This window comes from Lipotes vexillifer, unplaced genomic scaffold (genome assembly GCF_000442215.2).
Source record: "Lipotes vexillifer unplaced genomic scaffold, Lipotes_vexillifer_v1.1 scaffold49, whole genome shotgun sequence".
Lineage (NCBI taxonomy): Eukaryota > Metazoa > Chordata > Mammalia > Artiodactyla > Lipotidae > Lipotes > Lipotes vexillifer.
This window is the reverse complement of record NW_006790551.1, coordinates 4,983,805-5,008,396: the sequence shown is the minus strand read 5'-3', so window position 1 is coordinate 5,008,396 and position 24,592 is coordinate 4,983,805. Positions and strand designations below refer to the sequence as shown.

Sequence of the window (24,592 nt, the reverse complement as noted above, 5' to 3'; positions counted from 1 at the left end):
AACATAACATATAAAAATTTGTGAAACACAGCTAAAGCAGGGCTGAGAGAAAATTTTATAGCACAAAATACATATATTAAAAAAGAGAAAAAATTCTCAAACCAATTATCTAGGCTTGCATTTCAAGAATCTAGAAAAATATTACAATAAATTCTAAGCAAGCAGAAAGAAGAAAATAACAAATACAGTGTAGAAATCAATTAACTTGAAAATATAAAAATAGAAAAAAATCAATGAAACAAAGAGTTGATTTTTTTGAAAGATCAATGAAATTGACAAACGTCCAGAAAGACTGACAAAGAAAAAGGAGAGAACATACAAATGACAAATATCATGAATGAAATAAGAGATACCACTAGGGACCCTGCAGACATCAAAAGGATAATAAAGGAGTACTATGAACAACTCCAAACACATAAATTCGACAAGTTAGATGAAATGGACAAATTCCTTGTAAAAACGTACTACCAAATGCACGATCTCTCTCTATTATTTCTACAAGTTTCACAAATACATGTGAATCTAAAATTTCTAGTAATTAAAAGTTTAATTAAATACAAACAAACCAGAAAAAAACAGAAGATATTCATTACACAAAGCTGAATTCCTTGAGGTGAATAGCTGTTTACATAGGAGCACTCCTTCAAAGTTTGATTTGCTCTTTCTTGGATGAGGGGTGTGGACACCTTTTGAGCATAACAGCATTGAGAGACTGTCCTTAAAAGGATTCTAGAGCACTGTAATGTAAGCAGCTGGGAGATATTTAAGATGCATGGAGTGATGTGAAAGGGTGTATATCTTAGGTGTAGGATAAATGTATACAATGAAATAGACTCAAAGAATCTTAAGTAATAACTATCACATGTTAAGCATTTATAATGTGTTAGGTTTTATACAGTTTATCTCTTATAACATTCCTGAATGGTAGATTTTTTAAATGCCTATTTTTTTAGATGTTATAATCATGGTACAAAAAATCAGTTACAGCCAAAATTGCAGAGCTAATAAGTAGATTTTAACTTATGGCTTCACATTCTAAACACACTACGTTTCACAATACTACATTCTAGTCATGGAGGAAAGAATAAAATCTGAAATAGAATTTAAGTAAAATAAAGAATAAATTGTGGTCCCATGGTTTCAAAATGGACACTGTAGTTCCAAACATCATATTCATATTTAGCCAAAAGAGGGAGAAAAAGGGGCATAGATGGAGGGAAAATGGGGGAAGGTGGCTATTGTGATCCACAGCTCTAAAGCTGTCCCCTTGGTCTCATTGTCTAGAACTGTCTCACATGACCATCTCTAGCTGCACGGGTGGTTAAAAATGTTGTGAGAATCTGGCTTTCTCAGCTTCAGTAGTAGAGTGAGGCAAGGAAAAGGGCTTTTAAATATTGATGTTGGGTGAAGAAACCTATAGGGATGACCACAGAATACTAAGTTATTTTTTTAATCTGGCAGAGAAATACAATAATAGTAAAGAATCTTGATTAACAAGAGAAGTGATTTCAGTGAAATAACCACAGGAGGGTCGTGAAATGTTTCTAATAGGAGACAAAAATCCATCAAATAGCATTTTACTCTTTACCTTCAGGTATCTAAAAGGAAAGCCAATGGCTGAGCTAAAAACATCTTGGTTTTCTTATTATAATGAATTGCTATGCTTGTTTAAGTTTCACCAGTAAAAGAAAAATAAGAAAATAACTTCATTTGTTCCATTGTTCATAATGTGTGCTATGAAAGTGAGCCAAAATAGCCATTTAAAGAAGAATTTTTATATAGTTTACATAACCTATCTTAAACACAATTTTCTCCTACAGCTTGTAAAGAGAATGATAGGTCAGAGAGCAGAGCAAATACTTTCTAGGGTTATAAAAAGCCTTTCTTTTTTACTTTATGAGTATTCAACTCTAAGCAGTTAATGTAAAAGAATAATCTAAGTAAGTAAATTGGGCTAAGATAAAAGGGATATTTTCCTTTGTCAAATTCATTTTTCTAAGTTTTGAGTGAGTCAGTTCTTAGAATTTCAACATGTCTGTGACTACATTTGCAAAAATAAATGTAAGAATATAAAGCAATGCAATTTTACACTTCCTTCAAATAGTTTATATTTATTATTGATTAGGTATTCATATAGTTGTAGAATCTCTTTGAATAACTTGAAAGTAATTATAACAGGAAGAAAATATGTTTTGAGATCTGAGAAACCTGTGTTGACATGCCTGCTCAGGAATCATTAGCTGTGGACCTTAATAATACTTACCTGACAGAATTACTTAGGAGTTTAAATGAGTAAATATGTAAAATCTCCAGTAAATCTTAATTCCTTTTTCTCGGAATACTTTGATGTGAGCCCTCAGATATAACTCACGAAATGTAATTATTGTGATTTAGAAAAGTACATATCTATTCATGAGGAGAATCACTCCCCAAATTGGCTTTTGCACTGACTGAATAAATAATTTAGTTTGTTTTTTCTTTCTAATTTTTTTAAATTAAGTAACACATCTTTAAAACTAGTTAGAATGTAGGTTTTATATTGTAATACAGGGACGCTAAATGCCAGAGGCTTAAGAAAGATAGATGCCCATTTCTCTTTAACATAAAAATCTGGAATGAGGCAGTTCAGGGCTAATGTCATGGCTCCCTGATGACGGGATCCAGGCTCTATTTTGTTTTACTAGTGATACCATTTTCATCGTTCTGGATGGTTCATCCATCATTCCCTTGTTAGCACTGCAGCCAGACAAAGGAAAAAGTCAGTGAGGGGGAGAGCATGACTGTACCCTTCTTTTAAGGACATGATCAGAAATTTGTAAAAATCACTTCCACTGACATGCCATTGGCTATTAGTTAGTTATATGACTACACCTAGCTGCAAGGGAGTCAGAAAGTGCAATAATTACCTGGGTGGTCATGTGCCCAGATAAAAGTTATATCGCCATGTAAGAAAGGAAAAAGAAACACTAGGGAACAATTAGCAGTTTCTGCCATCTCCATCAACAATGCAAAATGCATAAACATCATAATTATGCAAAGGCAATTGATAAAAGTTAAAAAAAAAGAAAAACACTCTTCTAGACCACTGACTGAACCTTGACTGTGCTGAAATTTTCAACTGGACCCCACCCACACACCCCTCACAAAATGTCAAAAAGTCTCAAAAATTTAATTTGACTAAACTTGAACACACTCTTTAATGGAGATATTTAATGACATTAATGATGAAACAAAGAAAGAAACAAACAAAAAGCAAAGCTTTTCTATGGCAGGCATTAGATAGAGCAACCATAAGGAGCATGTCTTTTCTTACCCTTACCTCCCTCTAACAACTATTTTGTAACAACTTACTGTTAATATGTAATAAAATAAGGCAGTTTTAAAACAAATAGTGTACTAGCATATTCAAAGAAATATCTTTCAAAGAAGCCTTCTCTAAATGATGCAATGATTTTTTAAAATTTTTTGGAAATTATTCTTTTGGGTTGTTTTAGATGCTAGTTTCCAAGACAGACAACAGAATTAGTCTCATCGTTTTATATTCGTTTGTTTTTTTTCCTTTGTTGTCCTTCCCTTCTTTGCCCAGCTCTTTCTACTTCAGTCAGAAGCAGCACTGCTTTATCCAATAGCCCAATAACCTTCTCCAAAAGGGCTGTGCCTATGCTATCAGGAAGCCAGTGTCTGTTGGAACAAGGGTCTCTGACAGATGGATCACTTGAGGTTGGGTGGGAAACTTAATGTGTGATATGCTTTCACCCAACAAAATATATATTGAGCAGCCTATGTGTCTGGCAGTGTTCTTGGTTCTGGACATGAAACGGGGAACTAAATATAAAGCATCTCTGCCCTTATTGACCTTGGAGTCTAATGAGAGGCAGACAACGAGAGGTAATTTGAGAAATATCACACACAGAGATGTCAAATTAGAATGTGATTGGTATTACAAAGAGATATGCAGGGAGAAGTATGCATCAGGGCAGGCTCCACTGAGGTAGAGATGCTGGGTTAAAACTTGGAGTTAGAGTTTATTAGATGAAGACAGTGCTAGGGAAGGTGGACAGGAAGAGTGTTTCAGTTAGAGAGAGGAGCACATATAAAGGCCTTAGGGTAGCAGATTAGGAAGGAGAAGTTCAGGAAGTAAAGCAGACCAGCATTCCGGGAATGCAGAGGTGAGGCAGAGGATTAAGATTAAGCTGGAGAAAGAGAGGGGACAGTGACAGCAAGGCCATATTGTTCATGTTAAAGATTTTTAATCCATACAACAACTGGAATCTGTTGAATTATCTGAGCAGGAGAATTACATGCTGAGGTCTTTCTTTTTAAAATAACCTCACAGACCAGGGACTTTAGGGTGTGTGCAAAAACCTACAGTAGGGGACCAGTTAGGAGGCTAGCCTAGCAGTGTAGGTAAGAGGAAAATGTAGACTAAAGTGTCAGAACTGGAGAGATATGGAGAGAAGTGAGCAATATTTAGTAAGTAAAACTGACATGGCTTAGTAATGGATTGAATTTATAGGGCGAGAGAGTACAAGGTATGAGGAGACACTTGTGTTTCTGGCTTTTAAACTAGATTGATGATGATGCATTTCATGAGTTAGAGAACAGTGAGAGATGGGCTTAAAGGAAATCCACATTTAGAGTATACCTCATAGGTCAATGAGACAACCTGCAGAGGAAATATCTATCAAAAAAAGAAGGGTATCTAAGAATCAAAACTGAATACATTTAAATTTTTATTTTCTATATCTAGAAAGAAGAGATTGCAAAGGATATTGAAAAGGAAAGGTGAAGGATGTAGGAAGAAAACCAGGAACATATGTCTTCCTAGAAGCTAAGAAAAAAGATTATATCAAGAAAGTGAGTTTGGTCAATGGTGTTAATTGCTGCTGAAAAGTCAAGTTAAATTGAATGAAAAATTGTCCATTGGATTTGTTGGAAGGGACTTGAGCATAATTGACATATATTTGTTTGTGTGTTGCTACTGAATAAGGTTGATGACACTAAATGGCTGATCTCTGGAAAAAAATAATAAATTCTCAGAAGTTGAATTTTACTTGTCAAAGATTTACTTCACTTCATTTCCTTTGTCTTGATACAGTTTAGTGTAGAAGCACACTTCATGAATGCTAAACACAATTTAGACTTCCCAAATTATACTCCACTTTATTTCTTTATCTTATTGTTGATACTATTTAGTAAAGAGACCCACAAGGATGCATAATGACTTCTAGAAAATGCAAACAAACAAACACATTTTGCCACAAGGTTTTTTAGTCTTCTAATTTCCAAAGGGTTATTGATGATTTGGGGTTTGTTCCTACCTTCTTATGAGTGAGCACTGTTAACTGTGTTTGACTTGTGCTTTGTTTTCAGGATTGTTTAAAAATATTCCTTATGGTTGAAGATCTGGATGCTCTAAAGAACTGGATAGTAAAAGCACAAGGCTGGGGCTTCCCTGGTGGCGCAGTGGTTGAGAGTCTGCCTGCCGATGCAGGGGACACGGGTTCGTGCCCCGGTCCGGGAGGATCCCACGTGCCGCGGAGCGGCTGGGCCTGTGAGCCATGGCTGCTGAGCCTGCGCGTCCGGAGCCTGTGCTCCGCAAGGGGAGAGGCCACAACAGTGAGAGGCCCGTGTACCACACAAAAAAAAAAAGCACAAGGCTGCTCTTGGATGGGGGTGGTTATGAGTAGCACTCACACCACCACACAGACGTCCTCTGCAAAGGGCAGTCAAAGCCAGCCCCAGGGACAGGAATAGAGGGAAATGTAAGAAGCAAGAGAGATGCTTCAGTTTGGGAGAAATAAAAAATAAAATAAAATAAAAAATGAAGGAAGTATTTATTTCCATCAAGTGAGAAACTATAAATTAAGAAATCATTAATAAAATACACTCTAAGCAGTAGCTAAACATAAATGAAAACATATGGGACCAATAACTATGAAAATGGACTGAGATGGCTTATAAGATAAGAATTGTAGCGAAACAACAGTATAATTATGTCAATGGCTAAGTTAATGGCTATTTCTGCACTCAGAAATATTTTTTTTTCTCATAATAGCTGTTACATCTGCTGTTAAAGTTAACTAATTTATTTGTTTTTCTCTAAATAAATGGATGAGTGTACTAAGTTGTGTGTTCCTGTTTGATTCAATGATTTGTAACTGTGGTGACTATAATCATTAAGTCTGAACTATCCCAATCAGGCATCGTTAACTGTTGCTTGACCTAGCATAAAGGAGACATAGCACAAAGGAAATGTTGCTTGTTTTATAAGTAAAATAAAGCTTCAATAGATTTACCTTATTCTTATTGGTCCAATCTAATTAGGAGCACAAGCAGTATGAAAAATGAATCCAGAAATAAATCTCCAGATTGCATTTTATTAGACTGTTTTTTGTCTGATTATAAATCTTTGATCAGAAATACAAAGCAAGTTAAAAAACCAATCAAAGGTACATGAAACTCAAATCACTTTCTTCTTCTCTGGGGGAAGAATTAAGAGCAAGCACAAATAAAATGGAAATAAAGGCTACATGGAGAGCCCATGTATTTGCAAGTCAGTCCTCTCAATAAGAATGGTCATAATTCCTAATTTAAGTAATTTTTTTCTCTTGGCTTACAATTATGGAATACTTGAGTTGGAAATGACCTTGGAGATTATATACTCTAGTTTCTTCATTGTTCACATGAGGAAATTCCTTTAGCACTAAGGAAAGTGGGCTCTCATGAAGTGGCTGCTAACTCAATAAAAGAATCCAACTCCTGTTCCTGCCCTATCCAGAACTATTTCTCTTATGCTGCACTGCCACTTTCCAGTAAGAAAAAGGAAAGATGATAAGCAGCCTTTTGAAAGAGAGGTAAGACCTTAAGCATATTTGAGTAATAAACATTTCTTTAATATTCTAAAAAAAGGTAAGACTGGATCTTACCTTTAACAGCTCTTTATAGCTGTGAAAAGTTGGTAATGAAGTATATTAACATGGAGTTCATGACTGAGGTAGGGTATGAAGAATCAAGTTATAGCACAAATTCTTCATTTTTCTAGTATCATGAACCTCTGAGAGTTCCTTACTTTCATAAGCATCAGATTCATTTATTCAATTTTATAAATAAATAACAGTGTATTTTAAAAGGCAGTTTTCATTTCTCTCTTATTTATATACCTATACTATAGTTTTTCACTTATTTTTTCAAATAGCACTGGAAAAAAACCCCAGCAATCACTGTTTTCCCATTTTTTACGCAATAATTATCAGCTGGGTCGTAAGTATCGGGAACGATAACTATGTGAAGAAACTGGGTATGCAAAGATGAAAAACATAATGCCCATGCCTTCTAGATGGGGCAGCAGGGAGTAAATGGCTTAACATGTTCTACTGATAAAAGAAGGAACAGTCCTGGATGGCTAGAACATAGGAACCATGGAGAGAGTTAAGGAGACAAGGAGGCATGCTATGGTAGGGAGTCAGTGTTGGAAAAGATTTATGACCCTGAAGCTTTGTGTGCCCATCGACCTTTTGAGCGAGGCAAGGACCTGAAAAAAACTGCTGAAAGGCTGGGGAGTTCCCAGTATCTCTCAGTAGGAAGAATCTTCTGAAGAACTCTTTTAGGGAGATAACCTCTAATGCCTGAGCTTTAACTTAATGAAGAAACTAACCTTTAAGGGAACTAATAAAAAACTGGGAAATTCCTCATGATGTGAGAGTTCCCTTAGTCCATACCTTCCCTCACCCCAACCCCATCTGGTTTCACAGTGTATTAAATATTCACAGACAGTAAAGCAAAGATTGAATAATTCATACAATTTAGTGAAAACTGGCAATGATGTGCACCTAACATAAAGGTGAAAATAAGATTTCAACAGATATAAAGTAAAATATGCAAGATGATAAATACATGCAACACAATATACCTTTTTACTAATACAAAATACAACTAATAAAAATTATTTGGTACCATTTCAAAAACTCTTTTAATAAATAGGATCCTAACGCTTTGCTCAATAATTGCTATGTTCTTTTAGCATTCTGACCTAATTTGGTTTTTATATTGTATCTAGTTTTTCCTATACAAAGTTAACTTTATTGTTGCCCCTAGACTCTTTTGTAAATAAGATGGAAGTCTCAAAGGTTTTAATTACCTCAGTCAAATAGGACTTACTAGTTTTTCTAACACTAGTACCTGAATTCTAATATCTTCCCAAACTGGGCTTTGTAGTTTTTCATTTGAATTCACTGTTCTAGATGAGGCTCTGGAAATTTTCTACCTTTTTGAGGCTATGAGCTGTGATTTTGTATCTATCCAAAAAAGACGAAATAATTTAGGAAGCAGTTAGATAATTAGGCTGGTTTTAGGTAAAGCCTTCTAAAACCTAATAGACATCATTAAAAATAAACTAAGAGGGCTCCCCTGGTGGCGCAGTGGTTGAGAGTCCGCCTGCCGATGCAGGGGACACGGATTCGTGTCCCGGTCCGGGAAGATCCCACATGCCGCAGAGCGGCTGGGCCCGTGAGCCGTGGCCGCTGAGCCTGCGCGTCCGGAGCCTGTGCTCCGCAACGGGAGAGGCCACAACAGTGAGAGGCCCGTGTACCGCAAAAAAAAAAAAAATCTGCTGGTATATGTCCTGACAAATACACAATAACTATGGTGAATAAAATTACAACGCACACTGTTCTTTGAATAGAGATGTTCAGCGGACTATGTGCAACATATCCAAATCGACCAATTAAAGTAGTAGGAGAAGCTGCAGTGTGGTATGCTGGAGAGGAAAAGCACAGCTTTTTACACAACTTTTAAAATGTAATGTACACGAGAGCAAAGCCAAATGTCAAAGGAACAACCAAATGTCAACAAGGAGAAGCACAGTGTGGCTGGGACACCACCGTTGAGGCCAAGTAACCCTAAAACACAACAAGGTTCCTTTGTGTCCCTGCAGATCCTTCTTTTTTTTTTTTTTTTTTGCTGTACGCCGGCCTCTCACTGCTGTGGCCTCTCCCATTGCCAGAGCACAGGCTCTGGAAGTGCAGGCTCAGCGGCCATGGCTCACGGGCCCAGCCGCTCCGTGGCATGTGGGATCTTCCTGGACCGGGGCACGAACCCGCGTCCCCTGCATCGGCAGGCGGACTCCCAACCACTGCGCCACCAGGGAAGCCCAGATCCTTCTTTTTAATCAAGGGTGGAGTCCAACTTTCACCATCTTGGTAAATTCAAGGTAGGGATACCTCATGTGGTCCAGATGCCAGTGGATGAAACGAACCCCGTGTCATACCTAGTCCAAGATGTGATGGAGACTGAGTGAATTGCAGCCTTTTCCATGTGTCAGGATTGTGATGGTATAGCTCTGCTGGGTCTGAGATCTCAGACTCAGAATTTGTTTAATCTAATTCCACAATATGTGTAGGTCCCCTCATGACAATAGCAAAACCTCTAAACCCATCTTAAATTGTATATATTAACCAAATCTCTTAATTCATCTTACCAAGCTGTGGTCTGCTGTCACCAACTTAGAATAATTCTACCTCTCCATACTCAAACCTCAGGTTTAAAGTGCCTCTTTCCTGAGAGTAAAAGCCTGAATTAACCTGTGACTGTCCAACAATCTTCCTTTCACTATAGGCACCAAGGCTCAGTGGAGGGGAGAAACCCTTCCTCACCTCTCATTTCTGACACTGAGGGTAAAAATGAAACAGAGCATTTTCTAGTTACCTAAGAACTACTCAAAAAAGTTTTTATTCACTCAAAGCTGTAGAAGAAATCATGACTTGCATGTTACAACATTCTGAAAAACTGTTTGAGTCAAAAATTACATTTAATTTTCACTATAAACAAAGTTTTTTTGCCTCCCCAAAGGCAAAACCAACACAAAAATGTGTTTTGGGGACTACTTTACTTCTATGCTGACTGAATACTGATAATGCAAATATAATGCTCTTGTTAGTCTTTGTGTAATAAATAAAGTTTTTTAAGTAGAGGATAAGGTAGACGTGTCACAGGAAAATGAAACGATCTGTATTTCAAGCTGTTACTTTTATTCTTGCTTTGCAGTTACAATATCGATATTTTGTCAAACGTCCTCAGACTCCTCAGTTTGACAAATGGTATTTTACTCCCTGTCCTTCTCTAAGACATTTTTACCTTTTCCATTGTTCTAAAATGTATCATTCATAAAGGAGAACTCTAATAGAAAAATGTATCACACAAAATAAATAACAAAGCCTCCAATTCCAAACTGGTTTAAACAATAAGGCTTCATGACAACCTGTCAACATTCCTATTATTGATGGTTTTGTTACAAGTCTTACGGAGTGTTTTGTGGTAAGTCTGAAGATCGCACGTTCAATTCAACTACCTCTTTCTTCACCTCTCCTCTGGTCTACTCCTCTGCCCACAGAAACACTAAGGCAATTAAGCAGTTATAATTCTAATTATCAAGCAGCTATTAAAAGAAATGACATTTATTTCACTCTGAAAATCTGATGTAATAAGCCCATAAAGAAGTTCCACATTAAGCAAGCTTTCTCTCCACTGAAAGTAGGTCAGGTAACAAAAAATAAAACAGAATTCAGAAATTAAACTAATGGCTTACAGTCAATCAAAATGCACTTTTTACATTCTAAGTCCATGAGTCCCTTAGGGCAGGGCACTCACATCATCTATCACTCACTGGAGAATGTCCAAACTAAGGGCCTCTGAGAGGACTAGAAACTTCTCACCAAGTCATCCTTGCTGAGAACCACTTTGTCACACTAGAGAAAAAAACCTGCAATGCCACTTTGCAGAGTTCCCAGAAAACTTTAGCATTTCTGGAATTCCAAATAAATGTTGTTAATTTAAAGGAATAACTTTCACTGTCAGACAACAATGATAAATGAAACTAAGAAAAACATACACTGAGCTTGGAAATTTCCTCATGAAAATAACAATTTCTAGATTAACACCACACACTTCCTTTTTGGTGGTATTCTTGTTTTTTCTGAGTCCTTAACCTCAAACCTTCTTTTATCTTGTATTTGCCCACATCTGGATAAAGAGGAAATTCATTGTTTAAGAGTTCTCTTTAATCCTTCTGTCTTTCTTTATCTGGTCTGCAACAGCTTGAAAATGAACTCAGGACAACAGCTATTTTGTAATGGATAACCTGTCTCCCAGTGACATTATCTGGAATGACTTGACTTACACAAACTAATTCATCTACATCTCTGCATCACATAGGTCAATTTCTTCTTTTCCTAATGATCAGTAATTCATTCTTATTCAACCAACATTCAGACTTTATACCAAAGTATGCATTCGTTTATTCCACATTAGCTCTTTAGTTTATTGTCGACTTCATGGAAAGATCAACTTACCTGGTACACACCATCTCCTGGACCTGCCGCTCCCAATAGGCATTTCATAGCCTTTGGGGTTGAATAGTATTTAATCTCTGCTGTGGCCTTAATGATTCCATCACAGTAGACACTGACATTGACAGAGCCAGCAGGAAAATCTTATAAAACACAAAGAGAGAGTTAGGAACTGAGTCTATAAATGCATGCACCACAGTATTATATCTCTTAGAGAATGTGACATCAGGCTTTAAGAATTCATAACAATTTTACTAGCTTTTAACACTTAATTGTTTTCTTTTTTTATCCTTAGTAGTTAGAAACCACAAAATAGAATATGTAATTTTGCACTTAATTGTTTAAAAAAAACTTAAAGGATTAAAACATATGTTAAAATTATAATAAAAGCAAAACACTAAATCTTTTCTCCTTATCTTCTAACCTCCATTTTTTGGAGTAATCTATAATCATTTCTATGTAATACTTTGAATTTACAACAGTAAAGTCATTCATTAAAAGTTAAGTATTTGTTATTAATCTGAGGAAGAAAGTTCCCATTAATTACAGGAAAGTTTCTTAAAATTGTTTGGAAAAAGAAAGAGTAGAGTCGATTGAAATTATAGAACTTTTCTTCAATTGATAACAATGAAAAACCCTTGGGAAGGCAAGGTTTAATGCCCTGTTACTTAAGTACTATTTACCCCATCCATTCATCCTTTTTGTGAATAAGTTGTTCAAGGGGACTGATACACCCCATTGTAAATTTTGCTGTAACACATCAAGAAAGTTAAAGTTACCTGAGACTGTTGTGCTCTCTATGAAAGAATAACGCTAAATAATCACTTCAATGGAAAGGTTGTGTTTTATTGTAACAAAATTAAACAAAATTTAGCTCTTTAAATTCATTCACAGAACACACTTTAAAAACTTTCACTCTTTGTCACAGAGATATTTCCCAAATTCTCCTGGAAAACTGTCATGCAAACATCTGGGGTTTGGAATAAGCCATTAAGTACAAGCCACCTGATGAAACCACCTGATGAAATGTTGAATATTTAAAAGTGCTTAAGGTTTAAGCATTAATTTTACTTTATCTCCTGAAGAGGATAAAGGACCTTTTATAATATTGCTCAGGAAAATTTTAAGCCAACATAACAATCTTATATTTAACTAGACCAAGAAGCTAAAATTTCCTCCTCTCACATTGCTTGACTAGACACTTAACCTGTATTATAAAGAAAATATACGTAGAAAAGTTCTCTCTTCCAAAAGTAAGTATTCATCCAATAGAGAATGTAAGAGAAATCTCAAAAAAACTGAAAGTTGTAAAGTACACCTCATCAGCTACAGCTGTGTGCACATAGTAAAGGGGGTTCTGGAGTTACTGGAGTGAAATGAAATCAATTTCAGTAGATTTCATAAAGATGATTTTGAAAGAAAATATTGACATTGTTTATCAGAAAAGAGATTAGGAGTTTTATGATGGGATGTTAACCTTCTGAAAGAAAGTCAGGTGATAAATCATGAAAGATATATGGTGAGAATATTTGCTTGGGACTTTTTTGATATTGGATACTTAAAGTATTCTAATTTCTTGAGAAGTTAACACGAGAATAAACTTATTTATTCCTGATATCTTGGTCAGCATAATTGTACTTTAACATAATTTTGTTTTGTTTTGATTGTTACCAAGCTAAAAAGAGACATACATTTAAAAATTATATTAGTATGGCAAAATGTTGGGTTGAGTAGAGAAAATTTTGAGTTCTAAGAACTATAAGAAAAAGACCTCAGAGTATTTGATATACCTCAATGCTGAAAGTCTATTAACACACACACATACACACTTATTTATAATGGTTAAGAGGAGGTCTCCAAAGAAGTAAAGAATTCTAGTTGGTCTTAGAGGGGTACCCTTCTCTAACAGAAAATGCTAGTTGCCTACCCCAATGTCTTCCGTTTAGAAACAGAATTCTGATTCTATTTCTTGCTAGGCACACTGCTGATCAACTAAAAAGACTAGATTTTCTATTCTTCCTTTCAGCTATATATGACCTTGAGATTAAGTTCTGACTAGTGAAATATCAGCAGATATGTCTTACAGAGACCTTCTTAGTTTAACGAGGCCCTCTCCATTTCTTTATCCCAGTGGTGTGCTGATAAATGGACTCTCAGAAAGAAAAAATAAAGCACTGATGCTTTTCTTTCTACACATAGTTTTGCCAACTTCTGTGGTATAAATGTTCCCACCATGGCCAATTTCAAGCTACCAAGGTGTTACGGACAGAATTTTGTTTCCCCCAAATTCATATGCTGAAGCCTTAACCCCCAATATGACTGTATTTGGAGATAAGGCCTTTAAGGAGGTAATTAAGGTTAAATTGAGGTCATAATGATGGGGCCCTTATCTAATAAGGACTTATGAGAAGAGACACCAGAAGTGCATGTGCACAGAGAAAAGGCCATGTGAGGACAGAGCAAGAAGGTGGCCACTATCCAGTCTGTGGTATTTTATTATGGCAGCCCAAGAATACTAGTGCACAAGGGAATATCACTGAGTGTTAAGTAGAGAAGAGATGTGTAGAATTGCGTTTTGCAACCTGAAATGCAATGGTTCCAGCACACCTTGCTTCATCACATTGCTTGGAATACAGATAGGTGTGATAGCAAAAGGCTTAGAGGTCATCTTGTTCCATGATGATTATGACCACACCCTAGGGACTATGGAATGATGACTAGAAATAAGCCTGCATCTGGGACAGTACTGAAGTTGCCATACCAGCGCTCAACACCAGCTAGACTCAGTACAGGAAGCTCTGGGTATAGCACAAGAGAACATTTACAGAGAGCAAACCACATTTTAAGTAATGTGACTGATTAAGCCACAAGCCAGGTGATCAGAAATGGAGCCACATGAGCAGTTTTCCTAGACTGGAAAGAGACTGACAGATGGAGGCCATCTCCTGAACCTGAGGCATCAATATTCTTCCAAAGAACCCTGAGAGTGGGGAAGGGTCCCTGGTATGTTTCCACTTTAGGGTTAGATCCTCCATTTTAATTTGGTATTCAAAGAAGGAGCACCAAAAATTTTTAAAGGCTTAAATCTTTATAGACTATTATTAGATGGTTTGAGATACTGACTGAGATCATTTCCTGTCCTGGAAGTCACCACTGGGTACAGGGACTATACATGAGATGACACAGAATTAGGAATGCTCCTGAGCATGACTGCCCAAGAATGAAAGGGGACAAATTTTATATCAAGAGATGTAAACAGAAGACTAGGAGGAGAGAGGGGGCAATATGAGGAGTATAGTATTTATAGAGAAAGACGGCCCCCTCAATTCCTTTCCCCAAAAGGAAGAGAAGGAAGTTTTTAAATGGTTTATCACACCCCATTCAGAAGCTGAATGTGAGTTATTCCAGAAAAGCCACTCATGTTTAAGGGATTAGCTAGAGGGAGAGACTGACACTTTGTTCCTCAGTTGGATGTTCAGTGTTGTCTTATACATTGTCTCCCTTATCTCCAAACATCCTATAAAGGAGGACTTAAAATGTAAGTAGAGAAGCTATTTTATCAATAAGAAAACTGAGGCACAGAAAGACCAAGAGACTTGTCTAAAGTTACCCAGTAAATGGTTCAATACAGAATAAAAACAGCCCTCTTGGCCACCAGTTAAGTGTTTCCTTAACTACACTGCAGGTTCTGCACAGATCACTAGCCTGGAAGAGCACACTGGGCACTCCCTCTTACTCTATAATTGGTGTAGAGCAAAAGGAACTCTATTGTACGGTCAGTCCTGTCCAATCAAACTTCCTGAGATATGTTCGTTGGATATGTTCCAATGAAGCACCTAAAATACGGACAGTGCAACTGAATTTTAAATTTCATTTAATTATAATGAACTTTAAATAACCAGATGTGGCCAATGGCTATCATACTGGGCAGTGCGGTTCCAAAGAGTAGTTTCTCCAGCTGTGGTTTGTGACCCATTAGTTTGTCACGACATCAACTTAGTAGGTTCTGACTAACACTGAAAAAATGAAAAGAAAGAAAATATCTTTCCCTCTACTTATATTACCCAAATGTTCCTGCATGTTGTCTACTTCTTCATTATAGCCCTTAACATATTCATCATAGTTACATAAAATTCCCTGATAATTCCGACATCTGTGTCACGTCTGTCTGGTCTGATGTGTGTTTTATCTCTCTAGACTATGTTTTTTCCTGGCTTCTTGGCATGCTTTGTAACTTTTTTGTTGAAAACCAGACATGCTGTATCAGATATAAGAAATGAAACAGGTAAGTGTGTATTGAGAGTAATCTGTGTAGGAGTTAGGCTGTATTTACTGTTTGCTGTAGCTGTGGGTACCAGAGTCTTCAAATTCCTCTACTGTCCTTGTCCTTGTCTTCCCTCCTGACCTTGTGCTTCCCTAAGTACTCCTCCTTAGAAAGATTCTGCATCTTGCATACTTTCAACTGTAATCCACTGCCATTACACTGGAACCCTGCTGTGGTGATGGTCAGGGTGGGGGAAGGGGAAGCAGTCTAATCTTATGATTAAATCAGTCTTTTAGTGGGCCTGTGTCTTTCAGCTGTGGCCTTCACAAGTGTTTCTGCTGTGGCATAGCTTTCCCTTCCCCACCTTACGTGAGACTTGAGGGCTAGAGGGGGTTACAACAGGATGGATGCCCTTCCTCAGCTGGCATGAGGCTCTGGTAAAGTGGTTTCCCCTGAAAAGTAGACCTTTGTTATAGAGAACACACTGGGAGTATTTCACCATGAGTCTTCTTCTGATCTAGCAGAGCCGTTCAGGGGATCTTTCTCAGATCTTCACTGTGTGAACCTGATGGGGTTCCTGGTGGTAAATTCCACAAAATTATAGGTGCCTCTTAAGACTACAGCCCCCAGGAGTTTCTTACTTTCAAGCTAGTCCACACTCAGCTTCCAGCAATTCATCAGAATTACCATTTAAGTGCTCCTACCAGTTTAGGACTCCAGTGACTTCCGCTCCAGGTAAGCAGATCTTAGATGTCAGTCTTGATTTACCTTTCTCTCCAGATTTTGGGATGGTTGTTTACCCTACAACCTCAGTTCTCCGATGACTTCAAGAAAAGCCACTGATTTTCAGTTTGTTCGGCTTTTTCTTGTTGTAAGAGTGGGAGTAGCAACTTCCAAGATCTTTACATGTCAGGGCTGAAACCATCAGTCTAAGTATTGCTTTTAAAACTTTTGTTTTCATTATGTTTTCATGCATATGTACTGGGTCACAATGTAAAATGTAGTTCTTGCTAGGGTTCAAAAAATTTTAAGAAACTGTGCCTTGAGGCAGAGAAAGTAAGACCATTTCTGCTGAGGCATGTCCCATTCGTATTCCCATAATTATTCATGGAACTATCCTGTATATTGCTACATAGCAGCCAACATTTTGTAAGACAATCTATCATTAACTTAGAGAATACACCAGTTGAAAAAAAGAGTTGGAAAGGTTTAATTAGCATAACTGGTAAATAACAGTTGGTTGGTTGGTTGATTTTTACTACAAATTTGCTGTTCAACCACATGGATAATATTATGGCCTGGTATATATTGGAAAATTTAGAATTATAGTTTCCTCCTTTTCTGAAAAACATCTGAACTTTGACATTTTATTCTTTGCGCTGCTCTTAGCTACTAGGTAAACTGAACATAAAATCTTAATGTGAACAATTTTATTTGACATTTTGATTTGCTATTTGGGAAGTATTATCTAAGTACTTCTTAATTTGTAATATTGATTTTTCTGTAGTGATTTAGTCTAACTAGATTTAGTTTAACTTCTAAACTAATTAGTTAGAAATTATTGCTCATTAAATCATTTAAAAATGTGGCATAAGGAAGTAAGGGGCTTTGGAAGAAAAGGAAAAGAAACAGAAAGAATTCTTTCTCATCTCACTTCTGCATATCCTTGTCCATGACAGGAAGCAGTGTCTAAGATGTTTATAAATGATTGGTGTAAAGTCTTTCCTTTCTATAATCCAACTCTGACCTAAACTGTGCAAGGAAATCCATAGAGGGGACACATGCTTTACACAACACAACAGAAAAGATTTGTAAATGCCCTGTAAATGGATTTCATTATAGCTACAGTCTAAAAAGAAAACAAAAGAGCTCAGGATGCATTTGATATACTCTTTAATTTTAAATATTTTTTACTATATTTCCAAATTTAGAATAAGATTGAATATCTTTGTACTTTAAAATATTTTATGAAATTCACACTTATAAAGTTAGGTAATTTTATTCTCTAATTATAAAAGGACACCATAAATTCAAAAACCAAGCAGTCCTACATTTATATCAAAACATTCAGAAATTAATATATTAAATTTTGATTTTATTACAGTTATCACAGCAAGTGTGTCTATTCCATCTGGAATTTTAAATCCAATGCAATTTATCATGCTGAAGCAAAGTTGGATAATACAATGGTTATAGGTTCATAATTTAAATAAGGAAAAGAGGGAAGATTGTATATAGAAATGGTACCATGATGATAAAATAGTGAAAAAGAACTATGCTTTCCAAAGCAAAAATATACTCAAAAAATATACTTTTTTTGCATGGCAAAAAAAGTAAAGAAGAAAAAAGAAAATCATGAATGAAAATCCAGAAGTCTGCTAATCCTGTTACAATAAAGCAAATAATTTTAGTTCCATATTTAATAGCTGACACGTTAAAGTGCTCTCTGCTGACATAAAGTATGTGATGTTACTGGCTGTCATTTTACCACACGGTACACAAACTAAGTTCTCATAATTTACACATTCGTGTTTTTGCGAATCCAGATTAATAATAACAGCCTTGGGTATGTGAAAGCTAAACACAGGAAACACCTGCAGAACAATATTAGTTTCTGTAGGGAACTGAAACCACTTACCATAAATTTATTGAAAGAAACTCAGAATGATGTTTTATATTTATTAAAGCATAAAAAAATTTCTTACCTAAAGCTTTCATACACCAGACTGTCTTATTCCAGAGGGCTGGCCGTGTTCTAATGCATTTACTATTTGACGTAAATTCAACCTCCACAGAATCACCAATTACTTCATCTCTCAAAATAACAAATATTTCACCAGGATTCTATAAGATGAAAAATATAACCCAATTAGGCATTTTTAAAAGTTTGCATTAACCAAAGAACCCAGTGCATTTATTAATGATAAAGGTCGCACATGATAATTATACACCTCCATTGTGTCCATAGTTTCAGCCATATTCAGAAATGAAATATATAAAGGTGATTCTCACAGCATTTTAAGTGTATCAACTTGATGTCTATTGAATATTCAATTTTTTTTCCCCAACACCAGATTTTGCAACTGAAAACACAGTGAGGACAGAGCTGCTCCCTTTTCCTCTCACCTCATCCCTGTGTGTGAGGTTCTATCTGAGGGTGATGAGCATCAGTTCACAGACCTCCAAGGAATGTAATTCAGTTGCTAACCAAATCCTTTTTTTTTCCTAAATCACTTTCCTTTACCTTTCCAGAACTTCGTGTATTTATCTATCTATGAGAGGACTGAACAAGTTTAGCTTCAAGACCTCTTATAATTATGATGAATTGTTTTAAATGTCTAATACAGTTGACCCTTGAACAACATAGGAGCACCGACCCTATGCACAGTGGAAAATCCATGTATAATTGATATTAGGCCCTCCACAATTCAACCAACTACAGATCATGTTGTACTGGGGTATTTACTATTGAAAAAACTCCATGTTTAAGTGGACCCATGCAGTCCAAAACCCCTGTTCAAAACAAATACTGTATGCTAACACATATATATGGGATCTGAAAAAAAAAAAAAAAAAGGTTCTGAAGAACCCAGGGGCAGGACAGGAATAAAGACGCAGACATAGAGAATGGACTTGAGGACATGGGGAGGGGGAAGGGTAAGCTGGGATGAAGTAAGAGAGTGGCATGGACATATATACACTACCAAAGGTAAAACAGATAGCTAGTGGGAAGCAGCCGCATAGCACAGGGAGATCAGCTCCGTGCTTTGTGACCACTTAGAGGGGTGGGGTAGGGAAGGTGGGAGGGAGACGCAAGAGGGAGGAGATATGGGGATATATGTATACGTATAGCTGATTCACTTTGTTATAAAGCAGAAACTAACACACCATTGTAAAGCAATTATACTCCAACAAAGATGTTAAAAAAATAAAAATCCATGTTTAAGTGGACCCATGCAATTCAAAACCCCTGTTGTTCAAGGGTCAAGTGTAGTTTTAATCTTACCTAATAGAGGTTCTCTGAGTACCAGCGAAGGCTACTGAGGTGACAACGGCTATAAATCTAAAAATTTCAAGATTTTATTAAGGTGGGAAAGCTAAATCTATATACATAAGATATAAAAGGTTATTGAAAACCTTTTGAAAACAATACAGAAAGAAAATTAAGGATAAGAAGATTAGAATTAATATAGAAAAAAGGAATAAACGCTTATTGAGCATCTATTTTATACTAGGAATTATGCTTTTTATATAAAGCCATTTCCTTTAATCCTAACCAAAACAAACACACACATACATATACACACAAACATACACACATACCCCAAAACCAAAATGGAAGGCTATCATTTTTCTCTTTTACAAATAGGGTAACTAATACAGAGAATTACATTCTGAAGATCAACCAGAACTATCTAAATTTAAAATCTGTACTACTCTTTACATCTTGCTGTTTAACCCTTCAAAATAACTAAAATGAAATGTATTTTTATGATTATCTCAGATATCACCCTTCAAAGGCTTTCTTCAAAGTCAAACTAAATTTCAGTCCTTCACAAAATAAACAGAAACCTCATTTACATGCTCTTATAAAATTGTGTTTACCCAAATGTCATTAATTTCAAAGTTCTCTTATTAAATATTATCTCCCTAAGCATAAATCCCACCAATAAAACTTACATTTTTAAAGCTCTGAAAAAAAGAGTTTCTACAAATATGTTGATGTTAAAAAAATCATTTCAGGGCTTCCCTGGTGGCACTGTGGTTGAGAATCCGCCTGCCGATGCAGGGGACACGGGTTCGTGCCCCGGTCCGGGAAGATCCCACATGCCACGGAGCGGCTGGGCCCGTGAGCCATGGCCGCTGAGCCTGCGCGTCCGGAGCCTGTGCTCTGCAACGGGAGAGGCCACAACAGTGAGAGGCCTGTGTACCGCAAAAAAAAAAAAAAAAATGACATTTTTTACACTGAGCAAGCTCTACTCCTTATCCCCCTCAGGACTCACAGCTTCATCTGCTTCCTATATCTCCATGCACGAAGGGGGCTTCGGAGGGGGGAAGGACTGCACTCCTCCAGCCCTGTCCTTAATTATTATGGGCATCTTAATTAAAGATGTATTCATTTGGGCACATTTAATTCAATGGAGGAAATATTATGACACTCAAATGGTCATAAATTTAGTGTTATCAGTTATGAAGCTGTTATTTTGCTCTCAATCTTTCTGACTTCTCTGTTTATCCCTTATTTGGCTCTGACCATTCAGAAAGAGTTATAATAATTATCACTTCCAGACTCTACAGATTTGATGCAATGGTCACAACCCTTGAGACTTCACCAAAAGGGCTGGAACTTTGTCTACAATACAACACAGGTAGTGGAGTTTCTCGACTGTCAGGATGGGTATCTTTAGGCTTTAATGAATCATTAAGTACCGGTAACAAAGGATTTTGATCTTAGTGGATCATATCAGCTTACTACTATGACTTGCACACAGACAAATGGCTCTTTTCATATTCATAATTAATAGGCACTAGCTCTACAAGCACAGGTGCATGGGCCTCATTAAGCCAGCACTGTGCAAGTCCCTGCAGCTGACCCTGATCTGACCCGTGACAGCAGAGCAAGGATTAGGTTATGGCAATGTTTCCAAATTTGGCTGTTAATTCTCACCTTCAGAATCACCTGGGAAGCTTTTAAAACTCCCAATCTCCAGGCCATAACTCAGACCATTTACATCTGAATCTCTGAATTATTACTTTTTTTTTTCTTTTTGTTTTGTGGTACACGGGCCTCTCACTGTTGTGGCCTCTCCCGTTGCGGAGCACAGACTCTGGACGTGCAGGCTCAGCGGCCATGGCTCACGGGCCCAGCCGCTCCGCGGCATGTGGGATCTTCCCAGACCAGGGCACGAACCCACGTCCCCTGCATCGGCAGGCAGACTCTCAACCACTGCGCCACCAGGGAAGCCCAGACATTATTACTTTTTAAAACCTCCCCTAGTAATCTCTATATGCTGCTTAGTTTGAGAACCACTTGGTTACAGGGAAAAAACATCTTTTGTCATCGTAAAACCTTATCTCGAAAGGGGTAATACTTCACAACATAGACATTTTAGGCATTGATACACACAATAATCTTTTGCTGCTTTAACTGTATTTTTCAATTAAATCACAGGACTTGACTTTAAGTTAAGGTTGGCTACCAAGGGCTAGTGTGTGACTTGGTGTCAGAAGTAAGTGGGCAGTGCTGTTAACTTCTGTGTATTGTCTTAAACTGGATTCAGTGCCAAGGAGTGAACAGGTAGGAGCTAATCTCTGAAGTTTTTGTAGTTTGCCTGTGGGCCCTTCTACAAGTCACACCCCTTTACATATTCTCAGAGTTTTGCTAGAGTCACTGGTTATATAATCTGTGGTCTATACAGATTTAGGTTTGGAGTCTCATATTATGGTTGCAGCCACAAAGCTAAACATCAATGAAGGTCAAATAAAATGAAGGTCTTTATTAGGGAATACACCATGTCCTAGGATTCAGATAGAAAAATGATTCAATGAAAATATAGATCCAAATGCTGATAAGGCCCCTTAAAAGGCCTTTTCTGGTTATGCTATAACTTTAAGAACTAAATTTGCTCAAGAAATCAACAAGTGACCAGACTACTTTTAAAAGCATATTTCAGTCTTATCAGAACAGTAGCAGTGGGAGAATAACATAAATATAAAGAAATATCAGTTAATTATACCAAAGGAAGTAAAGAGGTTTGGGGTGGAGAAAAGCTGCGATTGCAGCAGATTCTATCAAAAGGAAGGGAGAATGACATATTGAAGTCCTGCCTACACAGGTAAAACAAGATAGAAAAAATAAGCTCACTCTTGACTGCTCTTTAGGACGGTGCTACTGAAGAAACAATAGAGAGGCCATTACTGACCCGTGACTGGGGCTCAGAGAAATCACAGGAGAGGCAAGAGGCACCTGGGAGCAAACCACAGTACTTCTGAGAGGGCCATTGAGGAAAACATTCATAGGCTCTCTCTTAAAGATTCAGGCCAAATCCATTAAAAAAAAATCCAGTGACTGAATCACTTTTTGGAGATGATGCAGCTCTAACAAGTGATCATAGAACAACTGGCAGGACTGCAGACAAGCCTCTGAAGAAGAGCACTGCCTCCTGATGCCATTACTAGGTGATTTGAAAGTGACCTATTATTAAGAGGCATGAATGTATTTCCTATCCTCTGGGGCAGGATTCATCCTTGGCAGTACTGACATGTTTGAACCAGAGAAGTCATTGCTGCGGGGACTGCCCTGTGCACTGTAGGATGTTTAGCAGCATCCCTGGCTTCTACCCACCAGATGCCAGTAGCAACCCCCCCAGTTATGACAACAAATCTGACTGCAGACTTTGCCAAATATCCCTTTGGGAGAGACAGCCAAATCAGTCCCAGATAAGAACCACTGCTCTGAGGGAATCTGCCTGAGAAATTAATAAAATTAGGACTTTGGAGTAAATACACAGCAAAGGGAAAAGAAGCTAGCAAATAACAGACCAGGTCCAGTTCTGGTTTAGATGTTATTCCAATGGAAGAATGCCTCCCAGGTGGATTATTCATCAAGGACAAAAACTGGATAAGATTCATTTGAACAATGGATGTGCTTATTATTAGCAGGCTTAGAATTCACTGATTTCATATCTCTCGTGATCAATTACCCTATACAAGATAAAATCAGAAAGAATATGGTAGAAAAGCAAATATCCTGGCCCACACCAACCAAAAAAAAAAAAAGCTTAACACATACTAAAGTAGAACAAATATTGCTAATCCTAGAAAAGAGGCAAAATTAAGCAGCAGAATTAAACTGTTAAAACTCATTTAGGTATTTCTTAAAAAGATAGGGAATAACTTACATAAATAGAACACTGGAGGCACGTCTTCACTAGTGCATGAAAAAAACTGTTGAAGAAAAAAACCTTTTTTCTGCTATTTTTGAAGGGGCACAAAATTTCAAGGTCCAGGAAATCCGAAATCCATGGAAAGGAACAATGCTGGGAAAGATGACTCAGCAGAGGGATCAATACTGCCAGGCTCCTGGGGTCAAAAGCAACAGCAGCCTTACCTGCTGCCTCAGTTAAACTATCTACTTATGCTGCTTCTCCAGAGCAGAGGAGGGAACAGGGAGAGCACTTCTCCATGAGCAGGTCCACAGACCCAAGCAGTTTTGCAGCAAGAGGCAACAGGTGAGATTAAAACTAATTCTCCGGTCATCAGAGAGAATGAAGATGATGCCATTATACTGAACCAGTCAACTCAGCACTGGCATGCTGGAAACATAAAACCATAAGGGGAAATCCATAGATTTTGAAGATACTGGGTGGGAAAGAGGCACACCTCAAATATGACCTGGTGACTGGCAAGGATAGTCTTGTAAATTTCTAGATTTTTATAGGATGGCAGGGAAGTCTCAAAATATCACGTCCACAGAAAGGAGGTCGTATCCTTAAGTGGACGCTACCTACCCAGTAATTCAAAGACTTCTCAGAAATGTTCAAAGGTTGTGCTTTCAGACAATTGGCACAGACTGAACGTTATCCTGGCAAATCTGAAACATGATTTTCACTCATTTGGACACACATAATCTTTCCTGTGGTGCTTGGAAATTGGGACTTGGATTCAGACTATACTAAGATCTAGGTTCTGAGAACACAAGGTTTTGACTGGGATGACTATTTTTGGTCCAGGGATTTGTTTATTTCAATTTTTTTAATGTGTAGGTCTGATGCTAAAATAATCTTATATGACCTTTCAACTCTTAGGACTGTTTACAAAGTGGGGCACCGGGCTTCCCTGGTGGCGCAGTGGTTGAGAGTCCGCCTGCCGATGCAGGGGACACGGGTTCGTGCCCCGGTCCGGGAAGATCCCACATGCCGTGGAGCGGCTGGGCCCGTGAGCCATGGCCGCTGAGCCTGCGCGCCCAGAGCCTGTGCTCCGC

General features: G+C 37.4%; 1 protein-coding gene across 1 annotated transcript in view; it reads right to left on the bottom strand.

The window, feature by feature from the left end:
* Positions 1–24,592, bottom strand: part of BANK1 (B cell scaffold protein with ankyrin repeats 1) — a 270,656-nt gene that overhangs the window by 196,416 nt on the left and 49,648 nt on the right. The window contains exons 3-4 of the mRNA XM_007463810.1: positions 18,315–18,453; positions 11,349–11,488 (exon numbers count right to left, since the gene is read on the bottom strand). Of these exons, the coding sequence (XP_007463872.1) occupies positions 11,349–11,488; positions 18,315–18,453 (279 nt within the window). The remainder of the gene's footprint in view (positions 1–11,348; positions 11,489–18,314; positions 18,454–24,592) is intronic.